We start from the raw sequence: 21930 nt of genomic DNA, 5'->3' as shown, positions 1-21930 counted from the left end.
ATTGAATGTGACTTTTCCTCCAATATTTCTAAAATGTTGTCTCTACACTAATTTTCTCTGATATCACCTATATTCATAGAGTAAGTGTGTATGGGTAACTCCACACATGAGCAACTAACAAGGTTTTCCATATTAATCTCATCTAGACAGGCAGATTGCCAATCAAGAAGCTTCTGTGAGATATCCTTTACATGTTTGAGAAGGCTAAACTAAATTGTATAATAAGAATACAAAATGAGGGCATCATATTGGTTGGTCACTTCCTTCAATACTGATAAAAGCCAAAACATACCCTGTGAACATTGAAAAGAAGTTTGAAAAACATTGTACACAAAAATGCAGAAGACAAAATTAAAGTAGTTTAAAAATCCATATTCTTAACAACAGTAGAAAAAGCTCTATAGTTTAGATTCTTCACTGATTATATTATCGCAAATATTTTCTGATAATTTCAAAAGTAAATGAAAATGAGTATAAAAAATCAAAAATAGATTTTTAGAATACATTTTATGTAACTCATCCTATACAAATAATCCTGATACGAAGTCAGTGTGAAAGTACCACATATTCAAATAAGAAGTACTTTGAATCCTTATAAACATTAGTCAAGTAGGTAAAATTATTTAGTATTTAAAAATCTATAAGATTGTTAATGTCTTCTTAATGCAAATATATAATTTATTTTACTTGGAAAACATATCATATATTTTTGGTTAATAAGAAATAATACAAACGGTGAGATTTCTCAAGCATTTTCAAGTCTTTGATCTAGCTTACAAAATTGTTAGACCCAGCGAGAAAGAACCAACCAGAGACCGATGTTAAATCCACACAGGAGTTTATTACCGGCCGGGACCCGAGCCAAGAGTCAGACTCGAGCCCCGACTGGGGGGAGACAAACATGTTTTATACACCTTTGAGACCAACAGTTTCTAGGGACCCCTATGGGATAGAACTAGCAAAGCAAGCAAAAGGTACAGAAGCTGAGCATCCTGCCGTTAGAACATGTGTAAAATAATAGTTGATTAATTGTTGTTTCTAAGAGACTTTCTAAGGGGAGGAGGTTTCTAAGCTTCCTCCTTTTAAGTTCATCTAAAGGGCAGGCAGGTGGGTCGTTCAGCAGTAATATGGAGGTCTGTTTTGCTAACTAGGGTCCTCGAAAAATGATTTGATTTTTAATGAAACTTTCTTGTTTTAAAACCAGAAATCATTGCTGAAGCGAACTATTTCTGCTTAAATTAACAAGGAAAATGGTCAGCAGATGATGCTGAAATGACAGCCAATTAATTATTCCAAGAAAATATAAAAATGTATAAAGCTCATTAAATTTAAAACAAAACTGTCAGTTAATTGCTCCACTATTTTGAACTCTTTCCATATATATGATTGGAGTGCTTCCAACACAATTAGAAAGAAATTTCATTAAAGCAGATTCATAAAGTCCAAAAGTGACTTTAAAACTATGTTGCTATTGTTTTTAAATGTAAGGATGATTTATTATCTTTGGTATATTTTGCTACTTAATAATAGCAATAACTGGGCCGGGGATTTAGCTCAGTGGTTTCGCCGCCTGCTGCACAAGCACAAGGACCTGAGTTTGATCCCTGGTACCAAAATAATAATAATAATAATAATAATAATAATAGCAGTAACTATTAGATGCAAACCCAGGTGCATATTATTGAAAAACAAAATTTAGAAAATGTCAGTGTATAACTGCCCATATAAACATGTATAGAATTATGGATGAAATAGAAGACATATCTAATAAATAAATACATATGCATACATTTTGACAAAAGGGTAGATAGATTTAGTCAGTTCCACAGGTACAAATAGAGAAATAGCTCGATGTCATTTACTACAGTAACATTAGCTTCTGAATTACTATATTCTATATAACTTTTTATGCTCTGTATTGTCTTTTTTGTGTGGTACTGGGAATTGAAACCAGGGCCTTCACACTGAACTATTTCCTTATCCCTATTTTTAAAGGTTCATTTTGTGAAAAGTTCTCGCTAAGTTGCCCAAACTGGGCTCAAATTTGTGATTCTCTTGCTTCCTCCTGCAGAGTGCTGGGATTATAGTGTGCAACACCATGCCCAGCGTATTGTAAATTACTTGATTCATTCTTCCTTGATAGCTTTTGTCTATACAGAACAACTGGCATTTGTAATGTCAACATCTTCTAGTCAATGTAGGATAGCAACATCAAACATTAAAACTTGAAAAGCTTCTCAATTATCTATATCCTTTGATCCTTCCTCTTATATATTCTTAGATGCTTCTTTGGTATTTGTCTTAACAAACTCTTAAACTTGTCTTACATATTAAGAGGTTAGTATGCTTGTTCTGCATATGCTTTCTATTCTTCCATGTCACAACTATAATATAATTCGTTCTGGTCCACTATCATATATCCTATGCAATTTCATCAGTATTACTTGTCTTAGGCAACAAACTCAGAGTGAATAGAAACTAAAAGAGAACCACATATAATTGGGTATTTTATACTGTGATGCTTGATACTGGAGCTACATACTTAGCTTTTTCTTAAGGGCTTTGTGTCTACAATGACTTATTACTGTTTCCACAGTGACAAGTGATAGCCAGTTTTCTATCTTTTGCTTTCTTGTGCCAAAGGCTGATGTGTAGATGTCAGAACAATGATATCAGCCACTTAGGAAACCACTACAGACTCAGAGCCCTGCTATCTTAAACCTTTCTTTTTTCTTTTCTTATTACAGCAGTAGTCTAACTTCTCACAACTTGAACTGCTCCATTAAATAAAGGTTATCCAGACCTAAGCCCCCCATATTTCCCTCTCACTCAACCCTCTCATATTCTCAATATCACTCAGTCATAAGACATTTGATTTCAAGTATCTCGTGCTAATCAATATCAAAACATATCAAACTATTTCACGTGCTATTTAAAGAAACAAAGTATATATTGTAAATGATTTTTGTTTTGTTTTGTGCTTTTATTTTTCTATCCACACCACCCTAATACCATCAAATTTTTATTGTAGTCCCTGGAAAGAATAGAGAATATGGTATATAAAGTTTTTTAAAAATTGCTAAATAAAGGAATTTAAGGCATTCTAAACTCCCAGCAATGTTCTCTACCTTTCTCTGACTATGATTAGTTGGGCATTTCCAAGTGAAGAAGGCATTAAAAAGCTTCCTATAGTCAGAATATTCAGTAATCAAAATGACACAGAGACCACACATTTAATGTACTTGATTCTCAAATATATCAGTTTATGTTTTGAAAATTATTCAAAACATTAGCTCCTATTCTGAAATTTAAATGTCCACACAATTTTTTAAGGTTTTCATTCTACTAATTGCATGCCTTAGTATAACATATTCCTAGTAGATTTAACCCTCTGTCTCCTGAGAAGTAAATACACTTTTAACAATAATACATACATAAAATAGACATTATTGTTAATAATATGCTTTGAATCATTTTTGGAGGTAGCAAAATATAAATATTTTATAGATAGAATATTATTACCTTATTTTAAACATACTGTTTGCTTTGTTCACACAGCAATGTATAAAGGATTTATAAGAAATATACTCAGAAATTGTAAGAATTTGCTCAGTAGTCAAGTGCTTGTGTAGCACATGGCAAGCCTTGGGTTGGAGCCCAGGCAAAGTAGAAAAGAAGGAAGGAAATATACTCAGAAGCTAATGCAAAAATATAGAGGTAATATCAGACTTTCACATAGTGCTATATAAAATTATTGGATATTTATCTCTAAATATATCACAAAAATACAGGAGAAAGGTGTTGCTAAAATGTTATTCTATTTTTAAAGAAAAACATCTTAAATTCACATGATATTCACCCTCCAGAGAAATAAGTGATTCACTGAACGATACTCATGGGTGAATTTCCAGGGTAAAAGGTTTTGAGACTGAAATAAAACGAATACCACCTATTATAGAATGAGATGTTTTGTGCCATTTCAACATCATTCAGCTCATTGTATGAACTTGCACTGAGGACCTCCATCATTGCATACTAATGGGTTGCATTAAACCTCATGATACTTTCATACCAATTCTGAGAACTGGAAGAAAATAACTCTAAGGATAAGTATTTCAGTAATTCTATCCTTTGAGATTTAGTTCAATTTAGTCTGAATATTCCTGCCCAAATGTGAATATACATATAAAATTGGGAGCTGCAGAACAGATAAGCTCACATTTTACCTTAACTGACTGAAATAAAAATTGCTGTCCTGCTTATTGAATAGGCTGCCAAGATTGCAAGGTTATTAGGCAAGAGTTACTTACTACAATTTTCTTCATCAGAATTATCACTGCAGTCATTCTGGCTATCACACCGCCAGTGATCTGGAATACAGTTGCTGTTTTTACACTGGAATTCATGAGGTCCACAAGTCTTTTTATCTGTAATGGAAAGAGGTAGAGTCTGCATCAGTGACATCTGTGAGGACACTCTTCACAATATCCCAGTTCCATGGAATATGACACTTCCTATGAATTTAATGCAATTCATGACTGAAAAAAATGTGTAGGACAAAGGTAAAAACAAGTATTGGATAATTTTTTTCTTGTTTTGTGTTATTGGTCATATTTTCATCAAAGTCTCATTACAAAGCTATTGACTAGACCACCCAGGAAATCAACACAAATCATTCAAAAAAATGCAAAATTACCCCAAAACATCCTTCTTTTAAAGACACCCCATCTCTAGCCCACTCACCATTTCTGCTTTTATTAATAAACTCTGAGATTGGCATCTTGTCTTTTTTTAAAGAGTATCTCTTATTCATAATCTACTTAAATTTAGTTGCTCCTTTAAAATCTTTGTCATTAGCCACTTATAAAACTCATAGATAATGCAGGGTGAGTATTTCTAAAAATGCATGAGACACATGTCAGATGACAGATTTTTTCAGATTACAGAATATTTCCATAAACATAATGAAGTATCTTTGGAATTGGACCCAAGTGTAAATAAAAGTAAACATATGTCACATATACACTTGAAAAATATAACCTAGAGGTAATTTCGCTCCATATTTTTCATATATCTACATTTTGACAGAAACCTGTCTCATGAGGTCAGGTGTAAAATTTTCCACTTGTAGTGTCAGGTTGGCTTTAAAAAAGTTTTGGATTTTGGAGCTTTTCAGATTTTAGATTTTTCAGATATGGATAGTGAACCTATAATATCTTACATGTAGACAGAGATTGAGATTAATAATGCTCTGTTTATCATGAACCTTTAAACCAGGCATGTCCAACCCACGGCTTGTAGAACACAAGCTGACTCAGACAGCTAGTAAAGTGACCATACAAGACTGTAACCTTTTAACATTAATTTGTAGCAATGTTTCTCATGACCTGAGTGCACAGGGTTCAGGAATTCTGTAGGCAACAATAGAACAATACGTAGGAGAGTGCGTATGTCACTGGTATCTCCACCTCCTATTTCCGCCACACATGGTCTAATGGAAACCTTCCTGTATCACACTGTACTCATACATGTGACATGGTAGCAAAATGCAGCCATCTTCTAGTACTACATTAACCTACTATGAATCCCCTGGCTGTGAAGATGGGCATTTATTGTTGTTAGACACGTACACTTTCTGATTTAATTATTAAACATGGGTCTTTGTAATTTCTTAATGAATTTTAATAAGTTAAAATAGATTTTTAGCTGGGGATTTAGCTTAGTGGTTCTGCCACCTGCCTCACAAGTGCAAGGTCCCAAGTTTGATCCCCCGTACCAAAAAAAAGAAAAAAACTAAAATAGATTTTTTAGCAGCTATGCTGAGACAGCAGATTAGGAAGACAAAGTGGCTGGGAAAGTGAGAGTGACCCGTCGATCATGGAGATCCAGGACATGTGCAAAGTAACTACAAAATTCCCGCACCTTGTGCCAATGTGAGAACGCTATCTTCAATTCTTCTGGCACAAGATCAAGCAGGCTTTTTAATAAAACGACCAAATCTGACGTCAGAATGGGGGATATAAAAGATGGTGGCCATTTACCTCCTGGCCACTGTGAGCCTTTTCACCAGCTGACCCTGCATTCTGCAAAGTGCATTTTTTTCTCCTATCTTTATTTGGCCAACATGCACTCTGGAGTGTGTATTTCTTTTCCTATCTTTAATTCTACCTGCAATAACTTCACTAAATGTAAAACATCTCGCTACTTTGTTTCCTGTCCAACTCTTTTTTTCAGGACAAAAAAAGCTTGGAAAGAACCCTTAGGAAGAGCACAGCATACCGGTACTCCTGCTAACAATGCCACAGGAATCCCAAAAATGTATCATTTTTGCTTATGGTATTCGTAAAATTGTATACACAACATTGGTAACACTAGAAAATATATTGTTGCTTTATTGTTAATTTTTGTATGTCACACATTTTTAATGTAGCCTAAGACAAATTCTCTTCTCTCAGTGCAATCCAGGCAAGCCACAAGGTAGACCACACATGGTTTAAAGAATCCCGTGGAATATGCCAAAATTATTAATTGGCTAATTAATTTATAGACAATAAAAAAGTAACTCTTTGGATTTTAGAAATTTGATAAATTTTCACTACCATTAAATGGCACAGTCAGTATTTTCAAACATATGCCTTTACTCTTGATTTAATGCTCTTTACAAAAAAAATCAATGTATGTCCATATAAGCCAGAATTAGTATGTAAAAGTTTATTTAAAGCTTAAATCATATTATATCTCAATTCAGAAAAAGCAAACTATACAGTCTAAAGAAGTGGTTCTTAAACTTTCATGTACATTCCTATGAATCACTTGGGAATTTTGCTGTAACAAATACTGAGATTTAGTAGATGGGGATTTCTAACAAGCTCCCTGGTGATAATATTGACCTTGATCTCCATATTACATTGAAGAGCAAAGTTTTCAAGAATCAAATGTTATTAAGTTAGTAGTATAAAATAAAAAAATTATAAACCTCTGTGCAAAATTTAGGACATGTCTCTTTCATATACTTAGATCAGCTTCTTCTATGCCATGGTAAAGGTAGACAGTGAAGTGCTTCAAATTTCAGAATAGTTCCTGTGCTACTAAGGTTTTATTCATTAAGCACAAAGAATCAACAACTGGGATCATATCTTATTAAAAAGCTTCTGCCCTGCAAAAGAAATCACCAACAGAGCTAACAGACAACCTACAATGTGGGAAAAAATTTTCAGCAGCTGTACCTCAGACAAAGAACTACTACCTAGAATATATAAAGAACTGAAAAAAATCAGACCCCCAAATTCAAAGACCCAATTCAAAAATGGACATTTGAAATGAACAGACATTTCTCAGACAAAGAAGTAAAAGTAGCAAATAAACATATGAAAAAATGTTCAACATCACCGGTCACTGGAGAGATGCAGATGAAAACAACACTGAGTTTCCAACTCACCCCACAAAGAATGGCTGGTATCAAGAAATCAACCAATAACCAATGCTGGCTGGGGTGTGGGGAGAAAGGAACCCTTCTCCATTTTTGGTGGGAGTGCAGACTGGTGCAACCACTGTGGAAATCAGTACAGAGATACCTCAAAGAACTAGGGCTAGAGGTCCCATTTGACCCAGCTATTCCCCTACTGGGTATCTTCCCCAAAGAATTAAAAGAATCCTACCACACCGATATATGTGCACCCATGTTTATAGTGGCACAGTTTGTAATAGCTAAAGCTTGGAAACAGCCCAAGTGCCCATCAACTGGAAACTGGATAAAGAAGATGCGCTTTTTTCTTACAAAATGGAGTACTACTCAGCCAAAACGAAAGAGAAACTAGAGACATTTATAGCTAAATGGATGCATATTGAGGCCATATTCTTAAGTGAAATAAATAGGATGCACAGGTGTAAAAACCGAATAGTTTCTCTAGTGTGAGAAACTGAAAGTGTAAATAAGGATTAAAGTGAATAATTGATAATTTGAAATAGGAAGAAAAGGTCAAAGGGGTAAGGGAAGTGGGAAGGTAAGGGGAAAGTAAAGAAGGGAAAGGAAAATTTGTGAGAAAAAAAAACAATGGAAATAAAGTCTAGGTAAGTAGGGAACTTGAGGGCGTGAAGGGCACACAGGTAATGGGGAACAAATAAGAACCAAGATACATCATGTACAGGTACAAGCACCCAATGATAAATGTAAACGTATTGTATACCTAAAATGTACCAATAAAAGAATTTAAGAAAAAAAATTTCAGAATAGTACAATAAGTTAATTAAAAGAAGGTGAGTTATTCTGTGGCAAGTGTAATTCTATATTTCAAATGCATTTTGTGAAATTCAGACTGAGGATAATGAAAGCAAAAATGACTGAGTCAAAATTATAAAAATTTAAAAATAAGCATCTATGAGGATTTAGCGTAGCTCTTAGCTAAGGATTTCTATAAATATCATCACACTCAATTTCCATAATATCCTTAAGAAGTGCTATTATACTTACATACATAAAAGAAGAAAATAAGTATTAGAAGAGTTTAAATAATTTCTCCAATCTTACAAATATTTTAACTTGTGTTAAATGGTCAGGAGGAAATTATATCCCGCTGTTACTACAGAAAATCTCAAGAAATATTTCAAATGCATTTTAACATACATATGTATGTATATATATTCATATTGCTTTCTTTTTTTTCCCCCTCTCTTTACTATTTCCTGCTTTGCTGCTAATAATTATATGGAAACTAGCTTGTGTCAAGTTGTGGAGTGTGATTTATAGTCTATCTTTTTTTCACTGTTTCATATAGATTTACTTTTAAATATTAGCTTAAGATCTGCAGAAGTTCTAAAGTACCATTCTTAACATCTGAGTCAATTAGGAAAAATATTACAATGCCTGTATTTTAAATAATGAGCAACAAAAATACAGCATTTGACACTAAATTCTTTAGGTATTTATAAAACTTTCAATTATAAAAAACAAACTATTCCTCTATGTATTAATATGACTTTCATTCAATTTTTATCAGGTGTTTTTATGGCATTTTACATAGTGTGTTTAAAATTTAGAATACAAAAATCTAAGAAAGCTCAGACTGAATCACATAATAGATAATCTGACCTTGTATTAGAATTGTGACCCTGAAAATAGGATTCCTCCTGACTGCGAAAGATTAGCCCTTAACTTAGAGTCCATTAAGTAGATGCTTTTAAACAAATTCGTTTTCTACATTTTTCTATATTGACGTAGTGTCATAATTTGTACCAGGAAAAGTTCTATATGTATTTCTTAAAAGATCAAGCTCATGAGATTTCCTCTTGGAGCATGCAGTAATGATACTGGGGAAAGAGTTCCCTTATATAAAGTACACAAATTTTGTTTCCAAATTATGTAACTTCAGACACCAAATATAAAAATCACAAATGCAAGCTATGTAACTTTGTTCTACATTTTAAAACTCTCTTGATGATTGATAAATATGTATATATAGCATAATGTATATATTTCTTTCCATATATCATATATATTATAAGAACTTATATGAATAAGGTTGAAAATACAAGTTTTCAAATTGTCTACATATTCGATTATTTGGGAAACTTAAAAATGCCTTTCCCCATATGATATTCTACATCAACTGAATCACTCTCTCAAAATGGAAGCAGATAGCAGTATTTATTAAATCTAGGCTCGTGATTCTAATAGCAGGAAAGACTGAAAATTGCAGCAAAGACTAAAAAAACTGAATGTAAAGCAGAACATATATTTCCACAATATAATGCTCCAGAGTAATTAATATAAAATGCCCATGGTGTTCTATATTAATTCATGCTGCTAAATAGCATTGTAAAATATATTATCCAATTATTTAATGTTATAAATATGTGAAACAAATTTTGTACTTACTTTTTGAATGTTTTTATATGAATTTATGATATTGGTACAAATGTTATTCTCCCAGAAAGGCAGAGTAAAAAATCTTCTAAGTAGACAACTAACTGTATACCGTGAACTGCAACAGTATTAGTGTTGGTTTGCATATGTTTGAAAACAAGGGATATGTTTGAAAAGAGATTAAAAACTCTGGTGATCGTGATTTCTCTCAGACCAAGAACTCTGGAAAAGTTTGGGAAATTATAGTGGCAGAGACATTCATATTTCTGCTTTAACCCAAAGGAATTTACATGCTACTAGAAGTAATAAATGAATTCAAGAAGGCCATAGGATTAAAAGTCCCTATAGAAACTTACTTGTATTTTTGTATATTTACAATAAAAACAAATGAAACAAAACAGCTTATAATGATATCAGTAAAACAAAGCTAGTACTAAACTTAGAGAATTTATGTAAGATTTTCATACTTAAAATACAAAGCACTGCTGAAAGAAAATGAATAATGTCTATGAAAGAAAGGCAGATATATTCTTTTTTTTCCTTAAATTCTTTTATTAGTACATTTTAGGTATACAATACATTTACATTTATCATTCGGTACTGGTACCTGCACATGACGTATCTTGGTTCTTATTTTTTCCCCATTCCCATGCCCTCCCTTCACCCCCTCCACCATTCCCTATTTACAAAGACTTTGTTTCCATTTTTTCCTTTTCTCATAATTTTTCCTTTCACTACTTTCCTTTCTCCTTCCCTTCCCACTTTCCCTATCACTTTGGACCTTTTCTTCCTATTTCAAATATATTTCTTAGATCAGAAATCTTAACATTAGAGTACCCATTTTCTCTAAATTAACTTGTAAACTAAACACAATCACTATTAAAGTTCCCACCAGTTATTTTTGAAGATATAAATATGACTTCAAAAATTATATGAGAATACAAGATATAGAATAATTAAATATTATAAAACATAAAGCTAGAGAATGTACACATAGCCGATTTAAATTATTATAAAGCTACAGTAATTATGATATAGTATTGAAAAAATGAAATATAAATATATACCTGTTGTTAAGCAATTTTCAACAAAGCTCCCCATCCTGGTCAATTTAATCATGAAATGAAATTCTTTTTCAAAAAATTGCCAAAATAAGTGATTATTCATTTAAATAATCATAAATTTAACCTCAGCATATTATACACATGAAGTTAATCTGAAATTATTATAAACATAATGTTAAAGTTTTAAAATAGAAGAAAATATTCTCATAGCCTTGAACTGGCAAGCATCATTTGAACATACTTCAAAATGTTAACAATTTTAAAAAATGGCAAATTAGACTTCATAAAAATTTAAATGTTTTGTCCTTTAATAGACTTTGACCATTAATTCTCATGTCAATTTCACTGGATTAAGATTCACCTAGCAGGGGCCGAGGATTTAGCTCAATGGTTCCACTGCCTGCCTTGAAAGCACTAGGACCTGAGTTCAATCCCCTGTACCAAAAAAAACCCCAAAAATAAAAAACAAACAAACAAAAGATTCCCATAGCAGATTAGTAAAGCATGCTCCTACGTCTGTCTGGGTGGCTCATGGAGACATGGCCTTGGGTACTGTATGTAAACCCTGGCCCCTTGCTCTCTGATACTGTTTTCCTGCTCTGCTTCCTGGCTACCTCAAACTATGCATTTTGCTCCATCATGTTCTTCCATAATTTTCTGCCTAGGAGCCTGTCAACTGTGTACAGCATCTCCTTGAACCATGAGCTAAATTAAAACTTTCCTCCTAGATTTGAGGTGCTGTGTCTCAACTATGGAAAAGCTCACTAGTGCAGAAAATTGTTCCAGAGGAGTGGAGGCACTGCTGTGACTATACCTGACCATGTGGTTTAAAAGCCTTTGAATCTGGTTTGGTAGAGGAACCTGGGAAGGTTTGGAGAAGAGATAAAGGGAATATCTAACACACTGTAAACAGAGCTTGATGGTTGATTCTAGTCAGAGCTCAAAAGACCAGACTACTGATGGGAATACACACAGTAAAGGCCAGGCTCTGGAGTTATCAGTTAAGCAAAACAACACCTCTGACATTTAAACAAGGAGTCAGTGTGTTAGACATTGGTGAAAATTTTTCTACATTTGCTCTGTGTCCTGAGGCTCAGGAAGTATCTAAAATTAAGGGAGGTGGCTTACTTAATCTGTCAGAAGAAATCTGAAGACAGCCCAACATGCATGCTGTGGCTTGATTACCGCTTGTTGAATTTCACCAGCGTTATACTGAGAATCACAGGCAAAAGGCAGAGCAAAAAATTTTGAAATAAAATTTTCCCAGAAGAAACTATGCATAAATTTGGGGCCAAAGGACATGTGGTTGCTGAGGAGATTATCACCATTGAATAGACACCAACTACCTATAGAGGATTAAGAAAAAAAATGCATTGAGGATGTCTCAGAAATCAGCAAGATCTCACCAACTGTAGGCTCCAGAATGCAAAAGTGTCAAATTTTTAGATTTAAGAACAGAAACCTTGAGAACATTGCTCAAAAAGAGTCTCTTAGGGAACTGGTTCCCCAGTATTCATTTCACTGTGCTCAGACATTTAGGCACTCAGAGGACACTGCAGTCATCATGCAAGAGACCTTGGCTGTTGCTTCCATTGATAGCAGACTTTGGTATTTTCACATGATAGTTTCACTGGCATGCAGAATGCAAACATTGTGAGGCCAGTGAGGCTTCCACTCAGGCTCAAAAGAAGGCCTAAGAGGCCAGGCAAGAAGCCTGCAAAAAGGCAGTGTGTAAAACTATGGGAATTAAGCCAAAAGTGCAGCAGAGAGTCCAGGAAGTCAGAGATACCAGGAATTAGAAATCTCAGTCAGGGCCAGGATGTAGCTTAGTGGTGCCATACCTACCTGGCAAGTGCAAGATCCTGCGTTTGATTCCTGGTACCAGGAAAAAAAAAGAAATCTCAGTCAAAGAAAACTGCAGGCTATAAGTGGAGCAAGCCAAAGAGAGGATTTGTGGGCTGCAAGCACCAAGCTCTTAGGGATAGGACCACTCAAGTCCTGTTGAACCTATTATTTATCATTGTGTGTTCTAGATAGCAGAGATGGAGCTAAAAGCCTAAATGATAGCCCTGCTGGTTTTCTGGACTTAATCTTCTCTGGTCCAATTCCTTTCTAGCCCCTTACTTTTCTCCTTTTCAATAGGAATGAGAATGTTTATTCTGTGCTATTGTACCTTGGTATTATGTATCTTGTTTGTTTGCTTGCTTGTTTGGTTTTTACAGAAATTCAAAGCTAAGGGTTTGGGCAGAATGCTAGGACCCACAGTCCTGGCAGAATGCTCCAACTTATGGGCTGATTCCCAACCAACTGAATAACTGTGGATTCCATGCTTTGGCTCAACCACTGCTAACTTGACGCCGGCCGGCTCTGCATTCCTTCCCCTCTGTATGGGACAGCAGAAGTGCCAGCCAAACAATGGACCTGATCTTGGACAAAGCGAAAATTTGGAATAGAGGATTTAAAAAAAAAACACTTTTGTTTTTCTTTTCTCTTCTCCCTCTGGCATTACCTAACCCCCAACCCTCTGGCTTTAGATAATTGATTTTTAAAAATTACTCTTGAATGCTTTTTAATATAAGAGAAGAAGTAGCTACCACAATTAGTGCATATTAGCTGTGGATCACTATTTGGGCCATTATTGTTATTTGGGCTTAAACTATATCTGTAGTTTTCTTCTCTAGGCTGAAGAGAGATCCAAAAGTGGTCCCATGGTATGTTCTCAACTTGCCCAGATAGATACCATTATTACTGATTAGCTTGTTACTACTGTAGCTGATTTGACTGCATGGGAATACAGTGGCTCAGTGGACAGTTTTGTCCCGGTGACTTGGTCTGCCAATTCCACCATCACACCCAGGAAGAGGGACAGCAAGAATTTCTAACCCTAAGCTCAGCCGCTCCCAGCACCCAGAAGGAAACTCCCCACCTCCATCCCAGGCTCCTAGGGCAGAGAAGCTCAGCCAGTCCCAGCACCTGGAAGGAAGCTCCCCCACTGCCATCCCAGGCTCCTAGGGCAGAGAAGGTGAGCTGGTCCCAGCACCGGGAAAGAAGCTCCCCCACTGCCATCCCAAGCTCCTAGGGCATAGAAGGTAAGCTGCGTGGGTGCCAGAAGCACCCCCTCCCGTGGAAATGAGAAGACACGTAAACAAGTCTCAAAAACAGACTTCTGGATCACCTAAAGCAACCCCAAAGGGAAATGAGATGGAACAATCTGATACTCAAACACCTGGACTCTCTGAACTGGCAACAAAACAGGATCTGGGAAAAATGAAATCAGAAATAATTACTCAGATAACAGCAAAGATTTTGCTCCTGGTGTAAGACATGATTAATAAGCCTAGAGAGGACACAGATTAAAAAAATAGAGGATCTGAGGAACATGATGGAATCCCAACATAGGAAACAAATGGAATCCATAAAACAGATACAAACAGATATCCAAGAGATTTAAAAACTCCATCGAAAGTCTGCGCAGCAGAATGAACCAATGTGAGGATAGAATTTCACATATAGAAGATAAGATTACAATTAGTGAGGAGGAAAAGAAAAACGCTTTAAAATTGGTAGGGAACACGAGAAATCAATCCAGCAGCTGTTAGACAATGCAAAGAAGAATAAGATAAGATTGATTGGAGTCAATGAAGAAACAGGAGAGAGTGCAGATGACATAAAAAATACTCTTCATAGAAGTGACGGCAGAAAACTTCCAAAGCAGGGGAAAAGAACTTCACATACAGATAAGTAAGGCATATAGGACTCCAGCTAGCCTTAATCAAAAATATCTACACATAGGCATGCAATAGTTAGGATTCCAGAAATCCAACAGAAGAACAAAATTCTACAAGCAGTGAGGGAAAAGAAACAAATCATATACAAAGGGAAGCCCATCAGAATCTCCGCAGACTTCTCAATGCAAACCCTCAAGGTAAGAAGAGCTTGGAGTCATGTATTTCAAGCCCTAAAGGAAAACAGCCTCCAACCTAGATTGATGTACTCTGCAAAACTATCTTTCAAAATTGATGGAGAAATAAGATACTTTCATGACAAAAAGCACCTCAGGAACTTCATGAATACCAAACCGGCACTCCAAAAATTTTAGACAATACCCTAGGAAAAGACAATGAGGATCACAACCCCAGGAAGCCCAGCAGATTGAATCCGATGGGCTTGACAAATTAAACGCAAAGGGGGAGAATCCAACAAAAAGAAAAAGTCATGACAAGGCTTTTAAAACTTTTAACTTCATCTCCCTAATGAGTGTATAATTCAATCTTATTATTGTACTGATTAGTATTTTTCTGATTCTAGAGTTGCACATCTTTCCTTATGCTACACTGGCTATTTATCATCTTCTTATGTCTACATTTTAATTGGTTTGTCTATTAATGAGCTCTAAGAATTCTTTATATATTCTGGTCATAGGTTATATGTATTGTAAATATAGTCTGTTTAAGGACTACTTTTCATTTTAATGATGTCATTTAAAGTTCTAAATTTTGATGGAATCCCATTTATCAATTTTTTTCTTTTATACATCATGTTTTTTGTATCCTAGTAGTTCTTGCCTACCCTGAATTCATAAATATTTTCCCTTATAATTTCTTCTTAAAGTTTTATACTTTTAGGCTTTCATATTTAGGTTCATAGATCCCTTCAAGTTATTTTCATGTATGGAAAAAAAGAGTTGAGGTTAATTTTTTATATACAGATACCAGGTGTTCTAATGCAGTTTGCTGCAAACACTATCTTTTCCTCAGCTCTTGAATTGAGTTTATATTCTATAAAATGCTAATGTTAAATAATCTTTCAAAACTCAGTGGACCATATATGTGTGGTTCTATTTCTAGATTCTCTGTTTTTTTCAAATGATCTATATGTCTTTCCTTACACCAACACTGCCTTGATTACTGTAGCTTTAGAAGAAGTCTTAAAATTAGGTACTAAATGTCTTCCAACACTGTTTTTGTTTTTGTTTTTAACTTTTCTAGGTCCTTTGTACTCCTAGATAACTTTTAAATTTCAATATCCAATTCTTCATTTATAGCAAGTATACACAGACCTGAATTTTTATATATACCTTGTGTTTTATAATCCTGCTAAATTCAAGTACAAGTTCTAGGGGCTCCTAGAGATTTCTTAGTATTTTCTCTATAGATGATCATTTCACCTACATATAAAGATTTTGCTTCTACCTTGGCAATCCTATGCTAATTATATCATTTTATTGCCAGACTATATTGGTGGTGACTAGTTTTCAAAGTTTAATGGACAGATAAAGAGGAAGCATATCTGCCCTTGTTCCCCACCTTAAGGAGAAAGCATTGTATCGTCTCCATTTATATAAGGCATCCTCGCTGGAAGTATGGAGTACATGTCTTTAATCTGTTGAGAAGTTTCTGTTCTACTTCTAGGCTCCTGATAGCTTTTACCATGTACAGTTGTAGAATTTAGTCCAATATTTTTTCTCCAACTAGTGACAGGATCATATGGCTTTTTCCTTTCCTCTGTTTAAATGTTGACTTTTGGGGGGTGGATCTTCCCATGCTGAACCAACACTGCCATCCCTATAACAAAACCACTTTCTACATCCTGTCAGATCTGACTTCCAATAGTTTGTTTTGTTAAACAAATTTCTATCTATGTTCATATTTTTTTCTTCTATTATCTTTATCCAGTTATAGGATTAGCACAATGTTGAGTTCCTAAAATGAGGGGAGAAGTGTTCCTTCTTTTTTCTGCTTTAATTGTTTGATGTAATTTATCAGTTAAAATGTTTATGAGCCTGCTGTTGTCATATAGGTAGTTTTTCAAGCTAGGAATATACTTTCTTTAATAGGTGCTATTCAAATTTTATATTTCCTCCAGAGTTAGTTTCATTAATTTGTCTTCCAAGGTACTTCTTAGAAGTGGTCAAATTTATTTCAAAAAAGATTTTTGTAATATGCTTTCTATATCCTTTTAAATTCTGTAAAATCTGTGGTAATGTCTCCTAGATCTTAATACTGTAATTTAAAAAATGTATAACTGATATTGTGTAACAGGAAGAAAAGGTCTAAAAGACCAGGGGAATTGGGAGGGGTAGGAGAAGGGTAAAAAGGGAAAGGAAAAAATATGAAAAGAGGAAAAAAATGGAAACAAGGTCTTTGCAAATAGGGAAGGCTGGAGGGGCTGAAAGGGACGGCAAGGGAAGGGAAAAAAAATAAGAACTAAGAGACTCCTGTAAAGGTACAAGATCCCAATGATGAATGTAACTGTATTTTATACCGAAAATGTACCCATAAATTTAATGGGGGAAAAAAAAAAGAATTTCTAACCCAAGAACTGGGACTGGATCAGACTGTGCAAGAATCCCTTCAACATGGCAGAAAGAAGCTTTGAGTGTGAGTTAGTTTCAGTGTTGCAGTGGAAGATTCAGAGGAGTTATTGGGTGTGAGCACTCAGGCTCTGGCAAAGAAACTACATGTGAATCATTCATACATAGTCTCATTGGAATATTTAATCTATGTTCCCATGAGATAGCTTATCGGGTTGAGTTTCTGTTTGTTTCTTGATTTATTTAATAGTACAGGGTTATGTTATATTCTTTTAGGGTTTTTGTGTTTATTACGTTTTAAAGTTTTATGTATTTTTTTCTTCCACTGGCTCTGACTTCATAAGTATCTAGGTTCTCTTCCTCATTTTAGCTTCTTATCTCGCTTCTTCATTTCAACCTCTCAAAGGAATACTATCACCATATTTCCTTATGTTTTCCAAATACATAAACTCCTCATCCCAAGTTTTTAATTTTTCCCTACTTAGTTGCCCCATAGTCACTCCTTTCTTCTCTCGTATTTATCCTCAGTTCTCCCCATCTTAAGCCTTTGGCTCTTCCGTATCTTACTTGCTTATTGTCTTCTCTATCAGCAAGTTCTGACAGCCACACAACTTCCGTCAACCACAAATTAAACCTCCTTCCTCCCATGCCTCAGACTTGCCCCCACCAATATCCTCTGAAAACTCTCAATACTGACCCTTACACTCAACGAAAAGTACTCCAATTGAATCAGAACCCACATCAGACTTTCTTCTCATCTGTCACTATCCCGCCATATCCCTCCCTCTTAGTATCTTACACTCCTTAGCCAAACACCTTCCATTCTTCTCCCTCCATTTCCCTATCTCATGGCAGAACACTGACAAATAATACATGGCCATCATGTACATAAAAGATAGACCAAAGGGGAGAAGTGTAACTGCAAGGATTATCATACACAAGTGTTGCATGTATGATTGAATCTGTTGCTGCTATTACACTCAAAAGTAATTCTTTCAGTAAAATATAGGGGAAAAGTCCAAATCACTTAAATTAAACAACAAAAGAAAGAAATATTTCCACTGGACATACGAAGCTGAAAATTATTGACAAGGAGGAAACATTCTACTAAAAAAAGTCTCAATATAAATCACAAATTCTCCTCGATTTTCTAGTCCACGAACTGCAGGACCCACCCCCCAAAAGGAGGGGAAATATTAGCCCTCTTTATTATATTATATGTAATATTGTATAGTATATGTATTAAAAATCATTATATATGATATAAATATGATTTCTATGAATACAAGTGAATAGAAAATTCTCAAGTTCATCCAGCTCTCCCAAGGCAGAGCAAGAGATAGCAAAGAGAGAACAAAAATAATACCAGGTACCAGAACTCTATGAAAATGTCATAGAAGGGATTAAGAAAATAGATGAGTTCAAAGAAGGAATGAATCAAAAGTTCAGAGCAATTTCACTCAATATGCCCACAATGAATTTTGCAGAAATAGGTAAAAAAACAACTAGATGGGCTAACCAAAACAGTTCAAAATCTGAATGACACACTCCACAAGGATATGGAATCCTTGAAAAAAATGTCAGACAGAAATACATGAAAAAATAAAAAAACTGTATAGCATTCATAAAGTGCAGAAATGGCCAATGTAAAGACAGAGTGTCTGATATTGAGGACAAAGTAGTAAATAACAATGAAGAGCTCAAAGAAGCCAAAAAGAAAATGTGATAGTAAGAGTAGATTTTTCGGCAACCACAAGATGACAATAAGAAAAGCAATCTTTGGTTTTGCCAACTGCTGGGCAAGCGCAAGGACCCAAGTTCGATCCCCGGTACCAAAAAAAAAAATCTAAGGCTAACTTGAGTTGAAGAAAGTCTATAGGAAATCATAGATAGATTTAATAGCATGTTTACAGGAATCATAGAAGAAAATTTCCCAAATATAAGCATACTTTAAAGTACAAATAAGAAGAGTTTATAGAACACCAAACAATTATGATGACAAATGAAGCTCACAAAGACATATCCTTATTAAATTACCAGATATTCAGAAAAACAACCCAGAATTTTAGAAGCAGCTAGAGGGAAAAAAAACCCTCATTTATAAAGGTAAATCAATTATAATTACAGTAGACTTCGCAACACAAACTCTACAGGCCAAGAGAGTTTAGAGTAAAGTATTGCAAGCCCTAAGAGCAAATAATTTCTAATCGGGATTAACTTATCTAGTAAAGATATCCTTCAAAACAGATGGAGAAATAAGGAATTTTCATGAAAAGATCAGCTCAAAAGATATATAAGTCCAAAAGCAGCTCTTGAAAAAATACATAAGAATAATCTCAAGAAACGTCACGAAACAGACACAGTGAAAATCACAGAGAAAATTAGTAAAGTCAATGGATAATTGGAAGAAAAAAAGGCAAGAAAAGCAAAGCAAATGTTTCACCTAAAGATTAAAGAAGGCATTGCTAGTAAATAATCAATGCATTTCAGTAATATCTCTCAAAGTTAATGGCCTCAGCTCTCTAATTAAAAGACACAGATTGGCAGACTCGATAAAAAAACAAAATCCAACCTTTGTTACATTTAAGAAACTTATCTAATCCAAAAAGATATTATAGATTAAAATTAAAGGATGGAAAAAGTAACGTTTCATGTACCAGGACTCTGAAAACAAACTTGGCTAGCAATTCTAATATCAGACATGGTAAACTTCCAGCAAAAACTGATTAGAAGAGACAAAGAAGGTCACTACATACTAGCTAAGGGAACAATCCAACACAAAAAGTTAACATTGATAAACATATATGCACCAAATATTGAAGCACCTATCTTCATAAAATAAAAACTATTGAAATTAAAAGATCAATTAAATACTAACACAATCATGGTAGGAAATTTTAACACCTCATTTTCACAAACAGATCAACTAAACAAAGCTCAATAAATAAATATCAGAGCTGTTCCACATCCTGAACTTAATAGACAGATATAGATAATATGGACTTAATAGATAGATAGAGAGTATCTATTATTTTCAGCAGCAGATGGTGCTTTGTTAAAAATAGATCACATACTAATGCATAAAACCAATTTAAATAATTATAAAAGATTTGAAATTGTCTCATGGATACTATAAGACCACTGTGCAATGAAAATAGAAATCAACAACAGAATAAATTTCAGAAAAGTCAAAAGTTCCTGGAAAATTAACAGTATACTCTTAAACAAGTAATGGGTCACAGAATAAAGCAAAGAATAAATTTTTTTAAAAATTCTGAAAGTTAATGACAATGACTGTACAACTCAACATAACTCTGGGACACTCCAAAAGCAATTCTAAGCAAACCTAACATTCATGCAATCAATTCTCACACTAAGAAAACAGAGCAAGCCCAAATAAATAACCTTATGAGAAATCTTAAGATACTTGAAAAACAACCAAAAAAGCCCCAGAGAAAAATTAAGGAGGGAAGTTGTAAAGATGAGTGACAATAAATGAAATTGACATTAAAAAGCCATAAAAAAATCAATGAATCTAAGTGCTGGATTTTTCAAAAGAATAAATAATATAGATAAGCCAGACTCACCAAGAGAGAGGAGACTCACATCAATGCAATTAGAAATAAAAAAGTGAATCACAATAGCTACTATCAAATCCAGAAGACAGTAACTTATTCAAAAAATTATATTCCAACAAATTAACTAATTGTGAAGAAATGGAAAGATTCCCAGATGTAGCAGACACCTCTGCCCAGTATTAGTAGCTTCTTGCCCGTCCATAATTTGACTGTGTTACATTGGAAGTAGCAGAGCTTGGTAAAGTTCACTCTTAGTTAAGACCAACTGACTCCAACTAAATTCTCCCCTCTGAATTAACTGTTTGTTCTCTACAGCAAAGATATGCTTGTGTCCTCGTTCTACAGTCCTGCCTGCTTTACACTTATTATCAGCAGATGTCCCAAGGGCTGCCCATTTTCCCCCCTTCCCATACTTGTAATGAATAAACACTGGATGTCCTGGGAGTCTTTCTTCTTTGCTGCCCAGAGAAGTTTTGATCATCCCTCAGTTTCTCTCAAGTCTCTGTGTTTTGCCTATTTTCCACATTCTTGTCTCATGGACGGATGTCATACTGGCTTGCAGGAGACCATGAGCACTGCAGAGGTCTCTGGTAATGTCCCATTTCCCTGGTCCTATACCTAGGCATGTATAAACAACAAAACTAACCTAAGAAGACATAAGTAAGCTGAACAACCCCATAACAAACAATGAAATTCACACAGTAATAAAGAAACCACTAAGAAAAGCCCAGGACCTGGTAGATTCACTGTTGTATTCTACAAAACCTTTAAGGGGGCTGGGGATTTAGCTCACTGGTTCTGCCACCTGCCTCACAAGTGCAAGGTCCTGAGTTTGATCCCTAGTACCAAAAAAGGAAACGAACAAACAAAACAAAATCCTTTAAGGGTTTTATATCATCAATACTGCTACAGTTTTTTAAAGAAATTGAAAGGGATGGAGTGCTCCCCAATTCATTTATTTATTTTTTTGGGTACCGGGGATCGAACTCACGTTCTTGCACTTGAGCAGCAGGCAGCGAAACCACTGAGCTAAATCCCCGCCCCCCCCCAATTCATTTATTGAAGGCAGTATCATCCTGATCGCAAAACTGGCTAGATACCCAACTAAAAAAA

At 34.8% G+C, this 21930-nt stretch overlaps 1 protein-coding gene across 11 annotated transcripts in view; it reads right to left on the bottom strand.

The window, feature by feature from the left end:
* Positions 1-21930, bottom strand: part of Lrp1b (LDL receptor related protein 1B) — a 1848437-nt gene that overhangs the window by 150935 nt on the left and 1675572 nt on the right. For all 11 annotated transcript variants that reach the window (XR_015445151.1, XM_087195526.1, XM_087195530.1 and 8 more), the window contains one exon: positions 4311-4427. Coding sequence is in view for 10 of the 11 variants with exons in the window: in XM_087195526.1 (XP_087051652.1) it covers positions 4311-4427 (117 nt within the window). In the remaining variant the exon portion in view is untranslated. The remainder of the gene's footprint in view (positions 1-4310; positions 4428-21930) is intronic.

The sequence above is a fragment of the Heterocephalus glaber genome, unplaced genomic scaffold, assembly GCF_053883595.1.
Source record: "Heterocephalus glaber isolate CG9 unplaced genomic scaffold, H.glaber_assembly_v1.0 deba00000347, whole genome shotgun sequence".
NCBI lineage: Eukaryota > Metazoa > Chordata > Mammalia > Rodentia > Bathyergidae > Heterocephalus > Heterocephalus glaber.
This window is presented reverse-complemented; position numbering and strand designations above follow the sequence as displayed.